Here is a 23,334-nt window from a genome sequence, read left to right as displayed (position 1 = left end):
GATGGTTCTAAAATTAGTAGTTTCTATCCCTCCAAGTATTGAACTCAAGTAATTAAATTAAAAAAAAAAAAGTGGCCTCTGGTACATGATAAATTACAATGGAATTATATACTGGAACTTGAACATCTATCATGAACAGTATAAGAATTAATGACTGCCCAGTTCAATGTTGTGTGCCATAGAAGCAGGCCTCTCAGCCAGTCCAACATGTTTCACATTGACTTTAAAATAGCAGTTCATTTGAGCTGAAAAAAATTCTATATAAAGCAAGTAGTATAATGCTCCTGTGCAATACTCATTACTTTTCATGATATATTTTTCAAGAAATCTTTCTGGTTTTTAACTTTAAAAAATCTAGATTGAACCCATTATAAAAATACAGAACAGTACATCATATCTGCCTATAAGATGCAAACATATATAACCATTGTACAATATATAAACCTGTGCATTTTTAAATAAACAATTGGCTTTGATTTCTGAGCCTGCTTCTGCTCCTCAAGCTGGCTGAGGCTATAGATGCTGCAAAGGCAGTGTTCACAATGCCAGGAGCAAGCCTCAGCCATTGCACATTGTATTTTCTCTATGCCTGATATCTTGACCTAATTTTAAGATAGGCAATGTCACCATTCCTATTCATTCCAGTTCATTCCAAGATTCTCTGTTTAGAATTAATTCTTGATACTAAATTGTTGATGAAAGTATAAATGAGAACATCTGCAAAGATTGCCTTGTATAGGTTAAAATTGATCATAATAATGATTTCAGGCTTGTTGTACAAACTTTCTTACATTTGCAGTTACATTACTGTAATGCATTGTATTTAGGGTCCCACAAAACAGACCGGAAGATGGTATGTCGAAGCCAGAAGGCAAACAAAGAATAAGACAGTCGCCTTAGGATGAGGATAATTTACTTGCACATATATCTTGATAAAAGAGCCCAACTCTGGCCGGGTTTCGCACAAAGCTGCTTCAGGGGCTTTATGGATGGTATGGTTATGGTTCAGTTTTTCAGATGTAATTATAGTCTATGGAATAATGTGTGTAGTCATAACAGAGTAAACTTATACAGTGTGCATCAGTCTCTTGGTTCAATTGCTAAAATTGTGCAGAACAGTAGTGGTATCAACCATAGTTTTCTGCCATAAGTTTAATCTGTTATGACTACACACATTATTCCATAGACTAATTACATCTGAAAAACTGAACCATAACCATACTATCCATAAAGCCCCTGAAGCAGCCTTATGCGAAACTCGGCCAGAGTTGGGCTCTTTTATTAAGAGATATGTGCGAATAAATTATCCTCATCCTAAGGCGACTGGTCTGTCTTTGTATGCATTGTATTTAGGACTTCATGTGCTACAGCTGGTCCAGAAAGCAGCAGTCTGGATGATTTTCTTCCAAACTTGTAGACTTGTACTGGATTCTTATTTAATCATGAGTCCAAGTTAAGATTTTGTCTCTGGTATTTAAGGCTCTCTATATTGTATTCGTGTTGCTATTTCTGTCCATATGCCAGCTTCTTACTCAGAGGTCACAGGGAAGGATGATTTTATCTGTGCCTCCTATTATAAGAGCTTATGCTTGGCTGAAACACGCTCAAGGGATTTTGCAGTAGCCGCTCCTATGCTTTGAACTTCTCTTCCTTCTGAATTACAAATTTAGATTTTTATTTATCTTTTTGGGACCTAGGGCGAGTCCCTTCACCCTCCACTGCCTCAAGTACAAAAAACTTAGATTGTGAGCCCTATGGGGGCAGGGAAATACCTAGCACCTGCATGTAATCTGCTTTGAAGTGTCTGAAAAGCAGAATATAAATCAAATAAAAGCCTTTCTCTTTGAGCTGGTTTTTCTGTGTTTTTCCTGCTGTGACTTTCATTTTATTTGAAGAAATGGATGACTGATTTTTGTCCTTTGTTCTTATGCTTGTTTTTATTTTATTTGGGGATTTTTATGTATTTTATTTGACTGATTTTATTTATATTGATGCATTATAAAATGTTTGCTTTGAGTTGACTCTTCCATCTCATTAATGCTTCAAACTCCCATAAATAATTCTTCAACAGTCAACTTGATTGCATTTTCCAGGTTCTTGCCATCATTCACAGCCATGTGCCTGTTATGGTTTTGTAGGAAATTGTGAACCCCGGGCAGAGATGAGATGACTCCGCCCACAGGGAGGAGCCCCGTGATCCTCACCGTCTGTGGGCATGGTCTCAGCGATGTAGGACACGGCTGTGAGAGAGACTGTTAGAGAGAAAAGATAAGGCATAACCCGAGGAATGGGAAATGCAATAAACACAGTTCTTGAGCAATAAGATATACCCAGGGTGGTATTGTAGATGGAGAAGGTCTGGTAGTGGCCCGCAGCACGGGGATACACCAGGAGGTTCCTGCAGGCTGGTGGAGATACCTCAGAGTGCAGATCCGGTAGTGGCCCACAGCGCGGGGTATGCCGAGGATAACTGTACTGTAGGTGATGAGGTAGATGAGGTCTTGAGATACAGGAACCAAGCAGAGGATCTTGAGTAGCTGCAGCAATACCCTGAAGCTCAGGATATGTAGAAGCGATAATGCTGAAGAACGGTAGTGGCCCGAAGCACGGGGTATACAGTGGAGACTTCAGCAATGTTGGTATTGTAGGAAACTGAAGAAGGTACTCACACAAGGAAGTTCCAGGAGAGAGACACGAGGAGCGGGTTAGGTGAAGTCCAAGGCAGAAAGGCCCTCTGAGGAGTGGATAGCCAAGATGCAGAAGGACCCCCGTGGAGTGGTTACCCAGAGCATCCGAATGCAACGAGGAGATACTGGAACAGGAGATCTAAGAGTGAAGTGGATTTAACAACGAGAGAACTCCTTGCTAACTCGTCTTAGCAGTGGGCCGGTCAGCTTAAGTACACCAGCGAGTTGACGTCATTGGGAGGGGACACCCCCAAGGTTCCCGCCATAACTTATACAAAAGGAGGCCCTGTGCGCGCACGCCTAGGTGATTCCAGAAGTAAGATGGCGGTCGGGGAGGTCGGCGTTGGTTGACGGAGGCCGCCATTCTTCTCATGATTGACAGTGCAGGGAAAAAAGAGGTGAGCATGAGAGGTCGCAGCAGTCTGCGACCGGGCACAACAGTGCCAGGTGAGATAAGCATGACATAGTTACCTAATAAATGACTCAAATGTGTAGGGTGTTCATAGACAAAATGACATTAGTAGTTCTGTGCATCCATAATATAATCTCCTTCCAATAGGTTTGTATCTCTGAACATGTTCACAATTCTGATACTATTCTGGACAGGTTCACTATATAAGGTACCATTCTGACCACAGCTCTGCAACACAATAAATATAGTGGGCCGGATTTTAAAAGGGTTACGCGCATAACGCACGCGCATAACCCTTTTAAAACCCCCCTGCGCACGCCGACCCTATTTTGCATAGGCTTGGCGGCGCGCGCAAGTCCCGGGGCTTGCAAAAAGGGGCAGTCGGGGGCGTGGCCAGGGGGCATGGTTTCTGATCGGGGGCATGTGGGCGGTCCGGGGGCGTGGCCGAGTGCCCCGACACAGCAGCCTGTGTCGGGGCCTTCCGCACCAGCGCACATAAGTTACTACTGCCTGGAGGCAGTAGTAACTTTTCAGATAAAGGTGGGGGTGGGGGGGGGTCTAGATAGGGCCGGGAGGGTGGGTCAGGTAGGGGAAGGGGGGGGGAGTGTGGAAGGGAACGGGCAGCGCGCGCAGGGCTCGGCGCACGCAAGTTGCACAAATGTGCACCCCGTTGCGCACGCCAACCCCGGATTTTATAAGATACGCGCGGCTACGCGCAGATCTTATAAAATCCAGCGTACTTTTGTTCGCGCCTGATGTGCGAACAAAAGTACGCGCATGCGCTGTCTTTTAAAATGTACCCCAGCTTGTTTGAATTGCTAGATTCCTTGGATGCATAGAAATAAAAGTGAACAAACAAGTTGTAGGTGATAACCCTTTTATTAATTTAATACATTTGTGACTAGTTTTAGAGAGCAATGCTTCCTTCATCAGGTCAGTGCAGAATGAGCTGTAGATAATGTTGCCGAATTATGCAAGTAAAATGCAGGGTGCATTACAATAGTGATATTTTCAAAGCTGCAAAGAGATGTATAGTAAAAGAATAGCGAGAGAGGTGATGTTTACTGAGGGAACTTGGTTTCCTTAGCAGACATAGTTCTTCTGTAGCTGTAAATTCTGATGGTCTCCCTCAATTTCTTCAAACACAATTCCTCCGGAATCTTTTTACTCTGCAACTCTTTACAGCTTTCAAAACCATCATCATTGTAATTCAGCCTGTAGTTTACTTGCATAATTGGGAAACATCATCTGTAGCTCATTTTACACTGATTTGATGTGGTAGGATGCACAGCTCTTGAAAGCTGGTCACAAATGTAGTCTAGTAAAAAGGTGTCAAGTACAACTTTTTAAGTGATCTTTTTATTTCTGCAATGCAATAGAGAAACTCTTTACCATGTTCTATGCAATTCATCTGGGATATAGCATGAAGATCTATAGTCATTTTTGTGTATCTGAGTGAAGATTGACTTCCCTTTTGGAAATATTCCTACAGACTTGCCTGAACTGAAAAATAGAATATGACAATATGTCTGCCCAGTTTAATTTCTTGTTGCAGTAAGTAGACTCTACCTGATTATCCTTATGCACCCAAACATTCTTTTGGTTCTGGTCACTGCTTAATTGTATTGTTCTGCAGCTTTGAGATTATTACATATAATCACTAGAGATTTCTCTCCTCACTGGAGCACATTAGTATCTCACCCACAGTCATTTAATGTGTCCTTGGATTTCTGCACCACCACGGCTGGACTATAGTTTTTTGCATTGGTTTTTAAATGCCAAGCACATGGCCACTCCTCAAGTTAATAGGTAATAATGGTTTTCCACGTCTTTCTCCCAATTCTCCATCGGCCCAATACTCACTGCTTCCTGGATAAGTAACCTAGCCGGATATACCTTATCCATCTAAGTTACAAGGGGTATTCAGTGACATGGCTATGCCGCTGAATATCTGCGTATATGTTATTACTTAATTGAGTAAGTTATATCCAGCTAAGTTAGACCATCTCTATGGCTGGTCTGACTTATGTGATTAACTTAACTGGAGAAGAGCGAAAATGGCTACTTATCCAGTTAACAGTATAAATAGCACCACCCTGATCTGCCACTGCCCGCCCACAAATTGACCTGCTAAAACATAGCCAGATTAGTGACTTATGTGGCTATCTAGCAGCTGCTGAATATAACCAGATGTTCAGCGGCCACTAGATAGCCAGATAAGTCCTACTTATGCAGCTATTGAGCACTCAATGTGCTTTGAATATTGGGCCCCCTATGTTTAGGGAGCTTTTCATTTATTATCTACATTAAACTAATATAGACCAGAACCGTTGTTCCAGAACATGTCCTGGGGGACCCCTAGAACATCTGCAGCAAATATGCTTGGGATAGATTTGTGGCACAAGGAATTTGTTTAGCAAATGGACATACTGAGCAGTATGAAAGCCCTAGTAGCTCAAAACTGTTCAGAACTAGCTAACTTAGGCCTAGATTTTCTAACGTACCGCAGTGTTGTGAATCGCATGGTGCGGGGAGGTGGGGGGGGCAGGCCTGCGATAGCCAGCAATGATCGCACCTCCGCGGTGCGATCGCTGCCGCTTTCACACCCAAAAGCGCCATCGTAAAAGGTGGTGCTATTGGGCGCGAAATTGGAAGCGAAAAGGCTCCTTACCTTTCTGCCATCCACGCTGTCTTCGCGGCGTCCGCCCTGACTCCTCCTCTTCCGGGGCAGATGCCGCCCCGACTCCGCCCCTTTTTAGCTATCGCTCACGAAAATTCCCTTTTCGCGTGCGCTAGCTTTAGAAAATGACCCCCTAAATAAAGTCCAGCACAGTGACATGAAACATGTTTTCAACATGCACTGTTTCTGTTGCATGCAAATTTATCTCATGAATATTAATTGCAGATATCCTGAAAATCCCACCGGCATAAGCTTCCCAAGAGAGGCTCTGGAGCTGCTGGTCTAGAAATCGAGCCTTTTTGGTTTAGTGCTCCCCTCAGCCAGCTTTGCAAAGTTTAAAAGCTCTGCTTTTTAGCTATAGTTGCTTCTTAGATTTATACACATGACACTTGTGGTTTTTTTTAATTAACACTTACCAGTGCATTTATTTTTGGTACTACTTCATTGGGTTTTAATAGTTTAAAATTTGACACTCTAAGTACTCATCCTATTACATATGGAAATAACTGACCGGTGTGCATAGATGGCCAATTTTCTAACAGAAGTACCCTTCATGATAGCAAGAACAACCTTATTATCCAGTTATTGTTTGGTTAAATTGAGACAGGAAAGTAAAGGGGTCGATTTTAAAACCTGCGCGTGGTTCCCGGCACATCGACCCAGCTATTTTACAACATGCGCGCATTGGCATAAAATACGATTCTCACGTGCACATGCACACCGTATTTTAATGTCTGCATGCACATGTGCGGGTGGGTGGCCTCTTACACATGCAGTGGCGGGGGGGGGGAGGATTTACAAAACGTGCAGTGAAGGGAGTAGGGTTTTCCCAGTTCCTTATCCATCTAACTACCCTTCCTACCTTTTCCCCTCTCCTTTCCACCCCGTCCTCTAACCCCTACCTATTAGATGTTTTGTTTTGGTTTTTTGCTTCATAACTTACCTGCTCCTTCCGGGCCAGAAATAAGTTACGCGCCAGCCGGCTACTGGCGTGCACTTCCCCAGGTCAGGGCTTAATGGCTGCTGTCCCGGCCGGCCCCCCGCCCAGACCAAGCCACCCGTCCTGCCCCTTTGAGACAGGCCGGCATTACCAGGGGATACGAGTGTGGCCGGGCCATCGAAAATTAGGGCAAAAATGAACTATCTAAGGTCATGTAGTGTTTCCTTGGCAGAAATATTTGTTTCCTGCCCAGGTGGCTTAATGAAGAGCTGAGGATGCATATCCAGACATAAACCAATAAACAGTGACGTATAATACGTTAGGAGACAAGTTATCTCAAATTCTCCATTGGAACAGACGATAAACTGTCAGATTGGTACATTAGAAGGACTCGATATATCTGAGATGGACAGGGAAACAAAACAACCCAGATCCTAGGCAACTGCATCTTGCTGAAAACCTTATGTTTTATTAGCATAAAATGTTTTCCACTCTACCAGTTCTCTCTCCTTTCACGCTGATCAAATGACAGTTTTCCTGTAGTCGGCAGTTAGGTGCTTTTGTGCAAACAACTGATTTAGTACTAGCAAAGGGAAAAATATGTCCCAAAGGCAATGGAAATATATGTTTAAAGTTTTGTTTAAATATAACAAAGGAAGGTCGATGATTGATTGTTAATGGAGCTTTCACTGTCAGGCAGTTTTAGCATAAAATATATACTGTTGTTCAGCAAAGCCACTGATAATCTTTGGCTCATTATTAATGTAGTATGGTTGCACTTGGATACTAAGAAATGATAGCCATCAAATGCATTTTAGGTGATTCCTATTTGTTAGACTGACTTGATACACTTCTGACTGGTTTTTGACTTAATTAAAATGATAGGCATTTTCGCCCAAATTGACATTGATAATTTAAGAAACATGATCATATATTTGTAGGCAAATTTTAAAATGAGCGCGCAGGTGCCCATAGGCACATGTAAGGGCATGTGAGCTGACATATGATGGAATTTTAAATCATGCGAACATTGTACATGCATTGCTTAAAAAAAACATTTACTGCGCATATGTATGCTTCTAATTTTAAGCAATTACTCAAGCAAACATACTTTGTGCTCCTTTCTTAGGACTTTATCGGCTTTAACGCTTGCAGGTAAGCAGATATTAAAACATACTCGCGAGAAGGTCATTGCCAGTTTTACCAAGTACTCCTCCAGTTTACCCAGTCAATCTGTCACCCAGCTCCTCTGGTTCTTCAGCCTGCACTCCCCCCATTTAACCTGGACCCTTCACCCTGTCGTGTTAGGCCTAAAAAGCAATTTCTGCAGACTTACTCTTCATCAGGAGCAGCAGAGAATATACATGGCAAACAAGCTACCATATGTTGTGGTCTTTAGTTTTAAAATACAGATTTATGCACGTAACTATTAGCCCTGCCCCAGAACGTCCATACCCTGTCCCTTTTCTGCCTCCCCCCCACCCACTTTTTAGCAAACGCACACACATGTATGCACGTAATTAGCTTTTAAAATCCACATCACGTGTGACCCATGTTCTCGTGTATATGGGCCTTTTAGTGCTAGCAACATTATGAAAATTAAGCCCTTAAAGTGTGAACTGTAAACATGTCTAAAGAGAATTAAAGAAGGAAACAAGATAAAAGTGAACATAAACAGAGCACTGTATGCAAATTGTTATGTTCTTTAGTCATAAAACTTTGCATACAATGCCCAATTTTTTTTTTTAAATTTTTTTTTACTTTTTTCTTGTTTCCTTCTTTAATTCTGTTGGCATGCTGAACAGCGTAACATTTTACATTCCTCCCTACTCCATAAGCATTTTTTTATTTACCCAAAGTGTTGGAGAAAAAGATAACGTTATAATGGTACTTTTGGAGGTCCAAAAGAAGAGGAGGATGTTGGATGTTAACTGGATGGGTTGGAAATAGCATAACTTTTATCTTACAATTATGGCTCTTTCATTATCTGTGGTTTCCATGTATCTGTTTTCATGGAGCTGAATTCAAACAGCTCTTCAAGCAACTTTGAACATAATGGCACGGTATTACTCAATATGCTTAAATAGTAAGGAATAACAGGTTAACTTGTTTGTCCTATGCTTGGCCCTTCATTGTCTGTCCTTCCTGCTAGGGGTGAGGAATCAGAAGGCTGATACGGACCAAACCTTCCAGGTGCTTGTCCCCAGGTTTTACTCTAATTAGTAATTTTTCTTACTTACCTGAACATGACAGACAGGAAGAGATACGCATAAAGCCAATTTGTATAATTTAGTAAAATGTATTCAATAGCCAGCAAATATCTTAGTGCATACAAAATCAGTCCTGCTTAGTGTTTAATAGTTAGGGGCGGATTTTCAGAGCCCTGCTCGCGTAAATCCGCCCAAAACCGGGCGGATTTACGCGAGCAGGGCCCATTTTACGCGCCAGTAGGCCTATTTTACATAGGCCTACTGGCGCGCGCAGAGCCCCGGGACTCACGTAAGTCCCGGGGTTTTCGGAGGGGGCGTGTCGGGGGCGGGCCCGAACTGCGCGGCGTTTTCGGGGCGTGTCGGGAGCGTTCCGGGGGCGGGCCCGGGGGCGTGGCTACGGCCCGGGGCGGCCCGGGGGCGTGGCCGCGCCCTCCGGACCCGCCCCCAGGTCGCGTCCCGGCGCACAGGAGGCCCGCTGACGCGCGGGGATTTACGCCTCCCTCCGGGAGGCGTAAATCCCCCGACAAAGGTAAGGGGGGGGTTTAGACAGGGCCGGGCGGGTGGGTTAGGTAGGGGAAGGGAGGGGAAGGTGAGGGGAGGGCAAAGGAAAGTTCCCTCCGAGGCCGCTCCGATTTCGGAGCGGCCTTGGAGGGAACGGGGGTAGGCTGCGCGGCTCGGCGCGCGCCGGCTATACAAAATCCATAGCCTTGTGCGCGCCGATCCAGGTTTTTAGCAGATACGCGCGGCTCCGCGCGTATCTACTAAAATCCAGCGTACTTTTGTTTGCGCCTGGAGCGCAAACAAAAGTAGGCTATTCGCGCTCCTTTTAAAATCCGCCCCTTAATGTTTATCATCAGCTCTTTCTTCCTGGGGAGAGAATGCTATGATTCCTACAAGTTGCAAGATATCTCTGTGCACTTCTTTCCAAGGTTCATCTTACACAATAGGCTCCTATTATCCTCTGTGTGTACATGCCAAGCAGCACATAGTCACTGGTCAGTCTTTGTACATTCCCCAGTGTCCAGCCTGAACATGTTCATACTGGGTCTTTATTGCTGACCATATCCTTTCCTGCACTTTGCTCTTTTGTTGCGCTCTTTCTGGAAAACCCAGGGTGGTTTATTTTTTTTTTTTATATATATATATCCCTTTTTCCTCCAGGCACAGAATTCAAATCCTGCAACCCCCCCCCCCCTCCCCCCCGGCTGCTAAGTCAAAGCATTTGTCCTCCAGGTTTCCTCAGTGTTCCATATGTTGCTATTCTTTTTCATACCTGTATGTTTTGTCCACCAAAGTCTTTCTGTTCAGTGAAGCAGAGCGGGCCAGGCCCTACCATACAAGGATTAGTCGTTCTTTGGACTCTTACAGCTGTGCACATTTTTACACCTATGCTTGTCATCAACATCAAGAAAGTATATAATGACGAATAGATGCAGCTGTTTAGGCTCATATTCTGCACAAATAACTGATTTCAGATGGGTTCAGGTTATACAGTTTCTTTGTTTCTGTCTCTTCTATTGGTGATATTCTTTGTAATTCACCAGTCTGATTGGTCAGTTAAGCAGTTTCCAATAGATAATGCAACTCTATTTTCTATAATGATTCAGTGATGTTACAGAAGTCGTATCATTTTTATGAGATCAAAAAATATTGCAGCATATTCCATTTTTCTTAATAGAGGTATTTTTAATCATTTGTTGTATTCTGCATTTTACCCTGGATACATACTGGAAGTTGATTTTTAAAATTCATATTTTTGTGTATGCATTGGGAAGAACTGTACCTATACCATTGTAGTATGTTTGGGTTTCAGGCTACACTGATTTAAAAAGAAATTAAAGAAAATCAGAATGCATGTTCCTCTACTCTTAAAGAAACTGTGCAAAAGAGTAACTGATAGCTAATTTTATAAAAACATAAACTCCAAAGTGAATTCTTAGACAACCCCCACAAATATATAAAAAATGTAAAAACAGATATATAACCCCCTCTTGATTTGAGGTCCCTAATACAGGGATGGATTACACAATCCCAGGGCCACATTCACTGTCTAGACCTCTCTCTCTTCTCAAAATTTCTCTGAAGTTGTTAGCATCTGGGAAGCCAAGGTCTAGCTAGTGGGAAGGAGGACAAGCTTCTAGGGCCCCTAGGCTCTTGGGGGTGGGAACCCTTTCACAGTCTCTCACAGCTATAATGCTAATAGTCCTCACATAGAAAGCTCTCTTCAGTCAGGTTCTCAAGAAGGAGGGATCAAAAATCAGGCAATAAACTGGGATCTGTGGGTGGCACCCTCTGGCAGCCCTGGATGGATCTGTTTCTCCAAGCTATAAGAACTTTCAGCTCTACCAGGCATGCGTGGAAGTTCCCGCTTGGCCACCATCATTGCAGATCCTTCTGAAGTTCTTGGGCGTTGCTTTCCTTTTCCTCACTTTGCCGAGCCCAACAACACTTTTCAGTGCCTCTCTCCCATTAAGGGATTTCCCCCCCCCCAAAAACAAAAATCCAGAAGAAGGATCCTGAGCAGAGATGGACAAGAGATCCGCCAGTGGCTTGAAGGCCTACTCTTGCAACCAGATTGTCTCTGACGAGTACAACAGATGCTACCTTTGCCTGGACCATGACCAAAGCAACTGTCCCGCCTGTGGACGCATGTCCCTGCGAGCTCAGTGAGTGAGGGTAGCTAAAATTAAATGTCTTCGGCTCCAACTCAGTGACCACTCTTTCTCTCCATCTAGGAGGGGTAAGAGCCAATCATTGGGAGCCAGTGGCTCTCGTGGGCCAGATCAAAAGCCACCAAACTGGTCAGTCTCAACGTAGCTTCGGCATTCATTGCTGGAAGTAGTCTATTGATGCCTTAAGGCTAAACACAGAGAACCCTCAACGCACTTGATGCAGGTGCCTTCAAAAAAGCCTAAAACATCAATGCAATGTCGAATTGAAAAGCCTCCTTAGTCTGACTTCAGTCACTTGATGCATCCTGTGTTGGACCGCCTGCTGCATTCAACGTCTAAGCAGCCGAGGCACGAGGCACTGAAGACTGGCGCCAATACACTGGCACACTCTGATGCAGGCCTACATACCTTGACTAAACTGATGAACTTAAAGCAAATATTGACTCCAATACATAAGATGAGCCACTCAAAACAGCAGCTGAGCAAACACCTGGCACATTCAACTCCTGAAGCTTCAAAATCAATGGCACGACATGTCAAAGATCACAACTTAATCTTTAGCTACCGAAAGCGAGCTGGCTCCTTGATCTGCCAGTCTTCCATCTGTACCTCTGGAACTGCAATTGATTATCTCAACCGGCTCGGATAATGAGTCTGACTTTTAACCCCAATCGATATCCAAGGGATCCTGAAGGGGAGATTACTATTACCCAATGTTCCCGGGGTACCCAGATGAAGGGACTGCCTGGGAGATCCTATGCACAGCTTTGCCCACTCAGAAGTACACAACTCCGGCCTTTTCACGAGGGGACTCTGCAATCCAACTACCACCCCCTCTGATAAGAGCCCTCCCAGTACTGCAACTGTTATCACAAGGCCTCAATCTCTAGATCCCAGAGTCCCTCTGCTCAGTCCTCTCAATCCTTGATACCAACCACTAGAAGGAGAACACATTCTTGGAAGAGGAAGCTCCTCCTTTAATTCTGGGACAATGCTGCCAACAGGCAGTGGAGCAAATTACAGACAGTTTTCAAAGGTGACGATTCAGATGAACTGATCCAAATCATGGTGAACCTAGAAGATGTAGTAGGCCAGATTGACAAACTGAAGAGAATTAAATCACCAGGATCAGATGGTATACACACTAGGGTTCTGAAAGAACTGAAAATTAAATATTAGACCTATTACAATTAATTGTAACCTATCATTAAAATCATCTATTGTATCTAAAGACTGGAAGGTGGCCATTGTAACCCCAATATTTAAAAAGGGCTCCAGAGGTCATCCAGGAAACTATAATCTGGTGAACTTGACTTTAGTACCAGGAAAAATCGTGGAAACTATTATAAAGAATAAAAATCACAGAACATAATCATAGACATAATTTAATTTGACACAGCCAGCATGGATTTATCCAAGGGAAATCTTGCCTCACAAATCTGTTACATTTTTTTTGAAGGGGTACATAATCGTGGGTAAAGATGAACTGGTAGATGTGGTGTATTTGGATTTTAGAAGGCATTTGACAAATTCACAGTCGTGATGAGGATTCTAACAAAACTAAAAAGTCATGGGATAGGAGGCGATGTACTTTTGTGGATTGCAAACTGGTTAAAAGCCAGGAAATAGAGTAGCATTAAATGGTCTGTTTTCACAGTAGAAAAAAGTAAACAGTGGAGTGACTCAAGGATCTGTACTTGGATCTGTGCTTTTTAATATATTTATAAATGTTAGAGTTGCTGCTCGGAGTTAGCAATCTGTTATAGGTTAGACTGCGGAGTTAGCAATCTGTTGTAGGAGATGCTAGGAATTAGCAGTCTGTTAGGGTTTGCTCCTCCCAAGCGGAGGAGTTAGCAATCCTGTTGAGCTGTACTCCCCCAGAGGGGAGGAGCTAGCAATCTGTTAGCGACTCTGCTAGGGTTAGCAATCTGTTGGCAAACTGTTATGGAGTTGCTCCCCAGAGGGGAGAGGGCAGCAAACATATAAGATCTGTTCTTCCAGAGGGGAGGAGTTAGTATCTGTTATGGATCTCCACACAGAGTGGCAACCTGATATACGAGAGTTCCCCTGAAGGGAGCTGTTGGCCATCTGTATGGTTCCTGCTAAGAAGTAGCAGTTGGTTATGATACAGTTCCTGAGGAAGGAGATGTTAGCAACAGTTGAGGGTTAGACTGCAAGGTAGCAGTTTGTTGTACTCAGCTCTTGAAGTGTGAGAGATGAGCACTCTAATGTAGAATGGTGAATCCTTGGGCCGATGGCAGATGACAGCGCCCTCAGGAGGATATTATGAGAAGGACCACAGACTAGGCTGGAGTATGGAGACAGACACAGATAGTTCTTTATTAGACAGGTAGTAGAACCACCAGAGGTGGCAGTAGTGAGCTGATGTGCCTGGCAGGGCTGAAGTCCTTCAGATACTGGAATTGCTATCTCCGGGTTTGCTGAGCTGTAGAGAGATACTCATAGTGAGTAGACAGGGTATGCTGGATACATAACCAGAAGTAAATGATGCACTCACATAGATTAATAAGAAGGCTCAGTAGCTGGAGAGAGTTAGGCCCTCGAGGAGCGAGTACCTGGTTCCAGGGATAACTCTGAGAGAGCGATGGTAACTCACGGTTATCTATCTTTGTAATGGTTTCTAGACAATAGAGAATAGTTAGTATATTCAGGAACAGGAGCCTCTAGGCGAGTACTGTTTCCTATATGCAAACTGAAATAAGAACTCACAATATCTGTATATGAAATAGCTTCTGAAATAGAAGAGCGTCTTTGGAGGGTTTTAGGAACATGGGCCCTCGAGGAGCGAGTACTGGTTCCTATATGCAACTGGAATAGAAACTCACAATGTTCACGTCTGCTATCGCTTCCAGGCAATGGGGAGTCTTCTGAGCGTTAAGGGACGTAGGCCCTCGAGGAGCGAGTACCGGATCCCGTCTTAGCAATCTGAAAACAAGAAGAGAGAGTGGGGCCCCCGAGGAGCGGGTACCCCTGGTAAGTTCGAAGAGGCAAAACAGCAGAGAATGAAGCAGGTCGAGATGATCCCCCACAATCAATCCCTTGCTAACTCGATTTGTAAGCGTAAGCAAAGACTTTTTATGTTGGAAGCGGATGACGTCACTATGGGGGGACACCCCCAAGGTTCGTGCCCTTGCTGGTACAAACTTCGGAGTGCGCTCCAGAATCATCAGGAACATGGCGGATCTGCAGCGTCAGGCTAGCCCGGGGACTCTGGGAAGAAACGGCGAGGAGAAGCCGCGGCAGCAACTGTCCATCAGACCCGAAGGGAGTCGCCTCAGAGGTAGAGAGGGTGGAGCGAGGGCAAGAGCAGGCACGAACGCAACAATAAATGATCTGGAAAGGGGTACATGTGAGATTGAGTTAATCATAATTAGGAAGTATATTGTTTCAAAAATGTAAAAGCTATGAAAATTAGGGATCTGAAATATTTTACTTTGTTAAATTCTATTTTCCTTTAAAAATTTGTGACCTTATTGACCTCCAGCGATATAAGAATATTTCAAAAACCTAGCTGGCATGGATTTTTTTCTTAAAAAATGTAAAATCCAACTGTAGGTGGTTATTAATAATGTGAATACAGAGTGGCACTTTAACATACCATATATAAAATAATTGGTCATTTTAGGTTGTTTTGGAATACTGATGAAAATTTCTCAATTTTGATTTGTCTGCTCTGTCGGTTTGTGTTTAATAGATATTTCTCATATTTCCTTATTTATATGTATAATAAATTGTTCAATTTTTCTTGCAGCTGATTCAACTGGCACCCACTCTCTGTACACAACTTACAAAGACTATGAGATCATGTTCCATGTTTCCACTTTGCTACCTTACACACCAAACAACAAACAACAGGTAGGATAAATTACTGCTTAAAACTACAAATGTCAATTCTTCTGTTTTCATTCCTCCCTTACCAACCCTACTAAACTGAAATTTGTTGCATTGTAGCACATCAAACCTTAGCCAAAAATCCACACTTTGACAAAATGTCAGAACAGCAAATTAATGCGTGAGGAATGAATGTATTCAATATTACTAATCATCTGACCATGGAGCTTGTATAGGCTTCAGATCTGATGAACATGCTGATCCAGTGAAAGGTCATTCTGTCCTCTGTGCTACTACTATTAAACATTTATATAATGCTCCAGAGCTTATACACTGTTTTGTACACACACATAAATCCTGCTCCATTTGTTTGTTTATCTGCTTATTTTTTATTTATATTCCTCTTTTCAAGCACTTTCAAAGCAGATTATATTCAAGTACTGTAGGTATTTCCCTATCCCCAGAGGGTGTAAAGCTAATTGCCTGATTCACTAAGGCTTTTCTCCCATTCTGTGTCTATGGGTTAACACCTTGATGAATCAGGCCCTAAGTTTGCTCCAATGGTCTTGCAATCTTGTCAAGAGACACAAATAAATGAGGCTTGGTTTTAAATTGACAAAGTTTGTTATCTGATAAGTATTAACAAACCTGTTCACAACGAGGTCAATATTCAGTTGCTGGGCGGCTTTCAAGGTAGCTGGTTAAACTTATCCAGTTAACATCCTATATTTATTTATTTAACAGCTTTTATATACCGGTATTCATAGATACATCATATCAGTTTACATGGAACGTTAATGAGTTACATGGAGCAGGGAAAAGAGCAACCTGGAGGGTTTGTTAACTGAAAAAACTGAACAGGAAAATTGTAGCAGATGTAAAGTAGAATAATATGATGGCACTATAAATGTTATATGGAAAATCATAAGGGAGAGGAGGGCAGGAGAAAGGATATTAAAATGAGGTGGAAAGAAAGGAGAAAGGGTTAAGGGGGCATGGAATATATTTATACTGTAAGTGTTTAAGGACATACTGAGCATGTTTAAGATACTTGGAGATACAGGAGAAAGGAAATACTGTACATGTTTAGGAAAAATACTGTACATACTATACATGTTTAGGATACATACTATATATATTTAGGACTGAATATATACGACTATCTTAAAGTTAGCTGGATAATTGTATCCAGCTAACTTCAAGACAGGTCTATGGGCCGACCAGAGTTAGCTGGATGAGTCATCTGTCTAATGACTGAGTCGTGTGGGGAAGTAGAGACAGACATACGAGATTATAGAAAAGTGACTTTATAAAATAGTATAATACAAATATGTGATAGCAAAAATATCAGGATAGAGAAAGTTGTACTAATAAGTGACACAAGCAATACATCAGACTATAGCATATGTCATATAGAAAGGTAATAGAAGAAAAATGAAACTATTGCTGACAATGTGCTTATGTACTGAACAGCCAAAATAGAGAGAGAACACTGTCATAGGTTCATTTTACTTATCCTAGTCCTCTGCATGCAAGTGATGCAGACTTCGTATTGTCCCTGCAAGGAACTGGCATAAGATTTGAGAGTCTCCCCCGGGTATGAGGACAAACTGCACAGGGGTACAGATCTGCTTTTAGCTGTCTTCCATCTGTTCCAGTGGCTAGGGCTGGGGCTTCTATACTGTGTAGTATATAGACACGTGCAGCTCAAGTTTTTGTCTTCCCACTGCCAACGCCCTACAGGTCTCTTCTTACACACAGTCTTAAGATAGGGGGTCATATTTCCTGATCCTCAGTATTTACTTTATTTGGGGGGGGGGGGGGGGGGGGACGACTGCGCTATTTGGTATCTGCACATATATCTAAATTCTTAGAAATGAAGGCAGAAAAAAATCAAATGGTCCATCCAGTCTGCCCAGAAAGCCCATGGCAGCACCGCCGTGCCATACTGGTCACCCCCAAACTTATCAGTTTCTCAGAATGTAAGTCAGGACCCTTGTTTATTGCTGTCTTGAGTCCAATAACTCATCATCTCTTGCCATTGAAGCAGAGAGCTTAACCTTATTGGTTAAGGGTAATAACAGCTGCATCAGCAAGTTACCATTTGTTTCCCCAGACTGTAACAGTCAGGTTCCTTGTTGGTTGCTGTCTGAATCCAATTCCCCTTTTCCTCTTTTCCCTCTGCCGTTGAAGCCGAAAGCGATGATGGGGTTGCATCAATAAGTATGAAGGCTTATTGGTTAAGGGTCCACCCTCCCTAATCCTAATACACCAGCTAACTCCTCCCCCTTACAGATTTTCCACGCACACCACTAGGCTGGATAAATCAGAACTAATCCAGCTCTGAATATGGACCTCAACAATTCTACCACCTTTTTGCTGCTCTGCATTCATGATTTTGAAAGCTTATATACTATAAAGTTTTGTTGGTTTTCCTTTAAAAGGTATCACAAGCTACTAAGATGCCATCTAAAAATCAACAGTTCATCCATTATTTAGAAGTCCAGTTTGGTATAACATTTTATTTTTTGTACTACTTCTGTTGGATTCAAGATGCCAGGGATTGAACTTTATTTCTATTTCTGAGTATCATTAATTAATTCACTAACTTGTGGTATTACTGGAATTATTACTTAAAACTTCTAAGATGCTACAACAAGTATTTAGATAGCAATGTAATTGATAACTTTGCTCCAAAATGTATTAAGGATGGAGAAACCCTGCAGAGTGAATCACTGTGCCTCATACTGACAATTTACAAAACTGGATAAATGTGTACATCTAGAAAAGAGTTTTCAACACCATTTACCCAGGTAAATAGGCTGTTTGGAAATTGCTTTCATTTAATCAGGTTAAAAGAATGTGCAGGGTTTGATATTGTGCATATTTTTTTTAGCCAGGATGAGGGGAGGTGATCTGAGAGGCATTGTGTGTTTAGCCTGGGGTTGAAAATAATACATGTACAGTGGCTTACAAAAGTATTCGTCCCCCCTTAAAAAGTCAGCAGATTTGTGAGGATTACAAATGACATTTCTCCTAGGACAAGCAGGATGTTAGTCCACACAGGTGGGTGACATCATCAGATGGAGCCTGGCACGGAAAACCTTTGTCAAAGCTTCTAGAACTTTGACTGGCGCACTGAACATGCCCAGCATGTCACTATCCACGTGTCCATGCTGGGTTCCCCATCAGTCTCTTTTTCCACAAAGTAGTTGCCTCGCGGTAGTGGATCCTTGATCTACTAAATTTCTTCAAGTCTTCCTGGTCATTTTCCGTTTTTTTTTCTGCGCTGGGTCCCTCTTCTCTGGTTGGTGCCCCGTCCAGTGGCGAGGTAGGTGTTTTCTCCCTTCGTTGTGGTCAATTCCCGGCGAGTTGCTTCTCGTGGCCGCCGGCCATCGACCGCTCGACGGCTGTTTTTTCATGGCAGCATCCGGTTTTTGACAGTGCCCGTGGACCATGTTTATTACAGATCCGCACAAGGTCTGTATTCTCTGCCTGGGGGCCTCGCACAATGTCCGGGAGTGTCATCTATGCAATCAAAATGACACCCAAGGGCTGCCGTGCCCAACTGGATAAGATGGATAAGCTTTTTGGCCCCAAGAAGGTCTGATCCATCCACTCCGGCGTCGGGGGTGTTGATGCGATCGCATTCCAAGACGTATGGATCTTCAGCTTCTTCTGCACCAGGGAAAGACCAGGCCAAGCACCGCCGAAAACACTGGTCGCCATCGATGCATGGCCCCGGAACCGGTGTGGCATCAGTGGCTGCTGTACACCACTGAAGCGACCCCATGGTGAAGAGGCATCATCCTCTTAGACCTGGGAGGCCCAGCATTCCCTACCAATATCTGTGCCAGGCACCGAGCCTCATCGGGACTCCGAGGAGGCTCTGGTGATTCCTCCTCCTCCTTCTCCATCCGTTTTAACTTCACTGGACTTCAGGAGGAGTTGGACTGCAGTTTTCAGATGGCAGTGTTTCGAGCCCTCCAGGGTATCAAACCACCACCGGCACTGGTGCCAATGCTGGTGCCAGAGCTTGTGCCGTCTCCACTGGCGCTCCTGCTAGAGCATCTGGATGTCTTCTTAGGCATCCTTCCAATGCAGCCAGTGCCTGGAGGACCTTTGATTCCTCAGCGGCCACCAATACCCTCCTCTGGAGTGATACCCATCATTTGGTCCTCTGAGGAGGAAGACTTCCAGCAACCTCCAGCACCTTCAGGACCATTGGTCCGGAGGCCAGATTTTCCCGATCCCGTTTCAGGGCCCACAGTGATCTTGGTGCCATTAAACCCCCTAGGGTTGTCAATGCTCTTGGGGTCATCAATGCCCCCAGTGCCCAAACTGAGAGGCTTGGGCAGGGACCATCCACATTGGCCCCCAGGGGACTTGAGTGAGGAAGAGGCCCCATATGACTCTTGGGGTGATGATACCTCAGAGTCCTCTTCAGAGGCTTCTCCAGATGAGAGGTGTAGATCTCCCCCAGAGGATCTTTCCTTTCTGGGCTTTGTCCAGGCTATGGCTGAGGCCATTCCCTTTCAGCTCCTCATGGAAGAGGATACCTGCCACAAAATGCTGGAGGTCCTCTAGTTTGTGGATGCCCCAAAGGAAATAGTAGCTATCCCAGTTCATGATATATTTAAGGAGCTTCTCCTCAGGATCTGGGAACATCCAGTGTCCACACCCCCCCTCCCCCCCCCCCAATTAATCAAAAAACAGATGCCATTTACATGGACCAACAAGCCTTGGGTTTTGAAAGGCACCATCTCCCACACCAGTTGGTTGTGGTGGAGTCTGCCCTTAAAACAGCCAAGTGCTTGCTCACCTACACCTCTCTCTCCCCCCCCCCCCCCCCCCCCCCGAGGGAGAGAGCTATATATGACCCAGTACAACCGGAACCTCTGGAAGCAGTTCCAGGAACTGTCAGAATGCCTGCCTCAACAGCAGCAAGAGGCGTTCTCAGCAGTAGTTCAGCAGGGTCTGGAGGTAGGAAGACACGAAGTGAGATCCATCTACAAAGTTTTTGAAACAGCAGCGAGGGTGGCTGCAGCGGTTATCAGTGCCCGCAGGATGGCCTTGCTCCGTGCCTCGAACCTTTGGAGGTCCAAGAAAAGCTGGCAGATCTGCCTTGTATGGGTGAAAATCTCTTCGGGGATAAAGTCAGGGACGTGGTGGCCCAATTAAAAGACCACCACGAGACCCTTCAACATATGTTGGCTAGTGCTTCCGACCCGCCATCCTCTGTCAGGAAATCCTTCAGACAAGGCTTGAGGAAATCATTTTATAGACAGAGAAAATACTATCCTCCTGCCTTGTGGGCTCACATGCCCCATACTAGTACCAGAGGTCGTTTCCTGACCTCCAGACCTCAGCCAGCCCCCCAGCAAAGCCCTGCCACAGGTTTTTGACTGGGAATGAAGGAACATGAGTCAGATTCCTGGACCCTCGGCATCCTGGCCCCCGGTCGGAGGCAGGCTGCATTAGTTTGTGCCCTACTTGTCCCATGTCACGTCAGACAAGTGGGTTCTCACCATCATTCACCAAAGATACTGGCTGCACTTCAGGGAAGTCCCTGGGGTCTCTCCCCCACATCCATCATGGGTTTCGTTTGCTCCTCAGGAAATACTTCAAACAAGCTCTTTTGTCCTTCTAACGGCTGGAGCTGTGAAACCCATCCCCCTCCACCAGTGGGGCTGTTAAGCGCCACGCCATTTTTTTTATGACTCTTATATATCCAGGGAAACAAGAACACTTAGATTTTTATTGAAAGCATAATTTTTTATTGAACAATATAAGTATTCTTGAGAGATGCTGATGCCATGTCTCTGATAAACAGACCAGCATCTCATTGTATACAGGAAGTGATCCTTCTTTTATAAATAACATACAGTATTGTGGAAGATTCTAGTGTGCGTGACTGCCTAGAGAATAATTTACATTGGTTGTCATGTCAACAGCATGATAAGATCATTCCTAGCTACCCCTGAGTATTTCTCCCAGGTGGGGCCCATATACCATCACTCTTTAGGTAGTCCTTTGTTCTGTTAAAATCTTGCTGGTCATGGCAATTAACACATCTGAAGTTGTGTTTACAGATACTCCTGAGAATAGTGCCTTTTATTGGGACAGGATAGTCTGAAGTTCCCGCTGTTGTAGTCTCCTCTTATGACCCTATAATTATACATCATAGGTGGAGCCAGCTTGACTGCCTGTCCAGATGTCCTAGGAATTCTGCAAGTGATTCTCAATAAGTCACTTAGAGTTCATACAGCTAAGGCAGGCTAAGAAAACCGAGGATTCTGGGGCATTTTCCTTTCTCCATGATGGTTTTCTGTTCAGGCACACTCATCATTTCCCTCTTGTGCCACTTATGGCAAATGGGATGAAATGTGTAGGCTAACAACTAACCTCTTATGTGAATTGTGATCCCTCTATATCCCCACTAAAGTAAATGAGACTCATAGATAGACATGCATTCTCTGATGAACAAATAATAGCATTGTGACTAAGTTTCACTAGATATTCGTTAGCTTTATGATTGAGTTGTAAGGATACCTGTTATAAAAAGGACCTAACTTATAGCAAGACCACATATGTTATCTTTCAGTGTCAAGTAATTACATAATAGTGTTGTAACAAGTGTAAAGATAGGAAGAACAAAGAGAGACTAGTATGAAAGTATTATTTTTCTCATATGATACTATTTATACTGGGTGAGTCTCTGCAAGGAGTACTGCTATTGTAAACAACAACCCAGGATTGTTGGGTTATAACAGGGATATAAGCAATGCACATAACCAGAAAAGTGAAGGAAGCCAGGAAAATAAAGAGGAAAACCAAGAATCAGCAGAAGGACTCATACTGTGTTGTGCATACATAATGTGGGCCAAGTTATAAAAGTGTTGCAAAGCATAAGACATTGTTTGGTCATAGGCAGAAGTGGGCTTATAGGTGAACAGAAATGTTACACTACCAGAGAACATCTGTGAGAGGTTTTAAACAAACTCTAGGTAAAGAAACTGTTAGGTAGTGTTACAGGAAGTCATGCTCAAAAAGGTATTCAGAATATACCTTTTTTTACTCATAGTAGAAGGGGCTAACCAAATTCAGTATATTGGGTAAGGTTAAGAGCAGGGGGAATAGAATGTGAAAGGCCAGCAATGTGGTGAGTGCCATAACTGTAGGCTGCAAGGAAAGAAATAAAGATACATACTTGTGCAGAAGCAGCAATAGGGCAGAATTTAACTCAAGGGAATATTTGATTTATACCAAAACATATCACACTGTAAAGTGGCAAGTAGTGGGACAGGGTGATTGGTTAGTGTGATCAGACTAGCTTTCATAGATAAAGTAAAAGAGAACATATTAAATAATCATCTTACTGACTCAGCAAGTAAATGCATATACGCATTATAAGGTATAGGACTGGATAATGCTACAAAACGCTTGGACTGTAGGGAATAATAAAAACTGCAGTAATTCAGACTGTGTCATTAACTTAAAATCTAAATAGTGGCATTTTCAAATGTGTACATAACTAAATATTGACTAGGTGTATCATAACAATATTTTTGCTATGACAATCAGTTATCACATATCAAATAAAGGTCCATATAATGAAAGGTGCAAGATGACTTCTGGCAAAGGATGGGATGATTTCTGAAATCAATGACACATGATGTATGCAGTTCTCTCAGCATAGTGGATTTCTGACATTGGAGGATAGCCTCTTAACTCATTTTTAGATGCATATGTTACGGATTAAAGCCTAATATAAGAGCAAAACTAATTCAAATTAATCAATGAGACAAATTCCATCATGGCCTTAACTCCCTGCATCTAGTAGTCCCTACATTTGCATATGCTTAACAGGGTTCTGCTCTT

The 23,334-nt window shown here is 43.4% G+C and overlaps 1 protein-coding gene across 6 annotated transcripts in view; it reads left to right on the top strand.

The window, feature by feature from the left end:
* SIPA1L1 (signal induced proliferation associated 1 like 1) overlaps positions 1–23,334 on the top strand; it is a 745,249-nt gene that overhangs the window by 443,958 nt on the left and 277,957 nt on the right. For all 6 annotated transcript variants that reach the window (XM_029598743.1, XM_029598739.1, XM_029598740.1 and 3 more), the window contains one exon: positions 15,374–15,477. In XM_029598743.1, coding sequence (XP_029454603.1) covers positions 15,374–15,477 — 104 coding nt within the window. The remainder of the gene's footprint in view (positions 1–15,373; positions 15,478–23,334) is intronic.

This window comes from Rhinatrema bivittatum, chromosome 4 (assembly GCF_901001135.1).
Source record: "Rhinatrema bivittatum chromosome 4, aRhiBiv1.1, whole genome shotgun sequence".
NCBI classification, from domain to species: domain Eukaryota; kingdom Metazoa; phylum Chordata; class Amphibia; order Gymnophiona; family Rhinatrematidae; genus Rhinatrema; species Rhinatrema bivittatum.
This window is presented reverse-complemented; position numbering and strand designations above follow the sequence as displayed.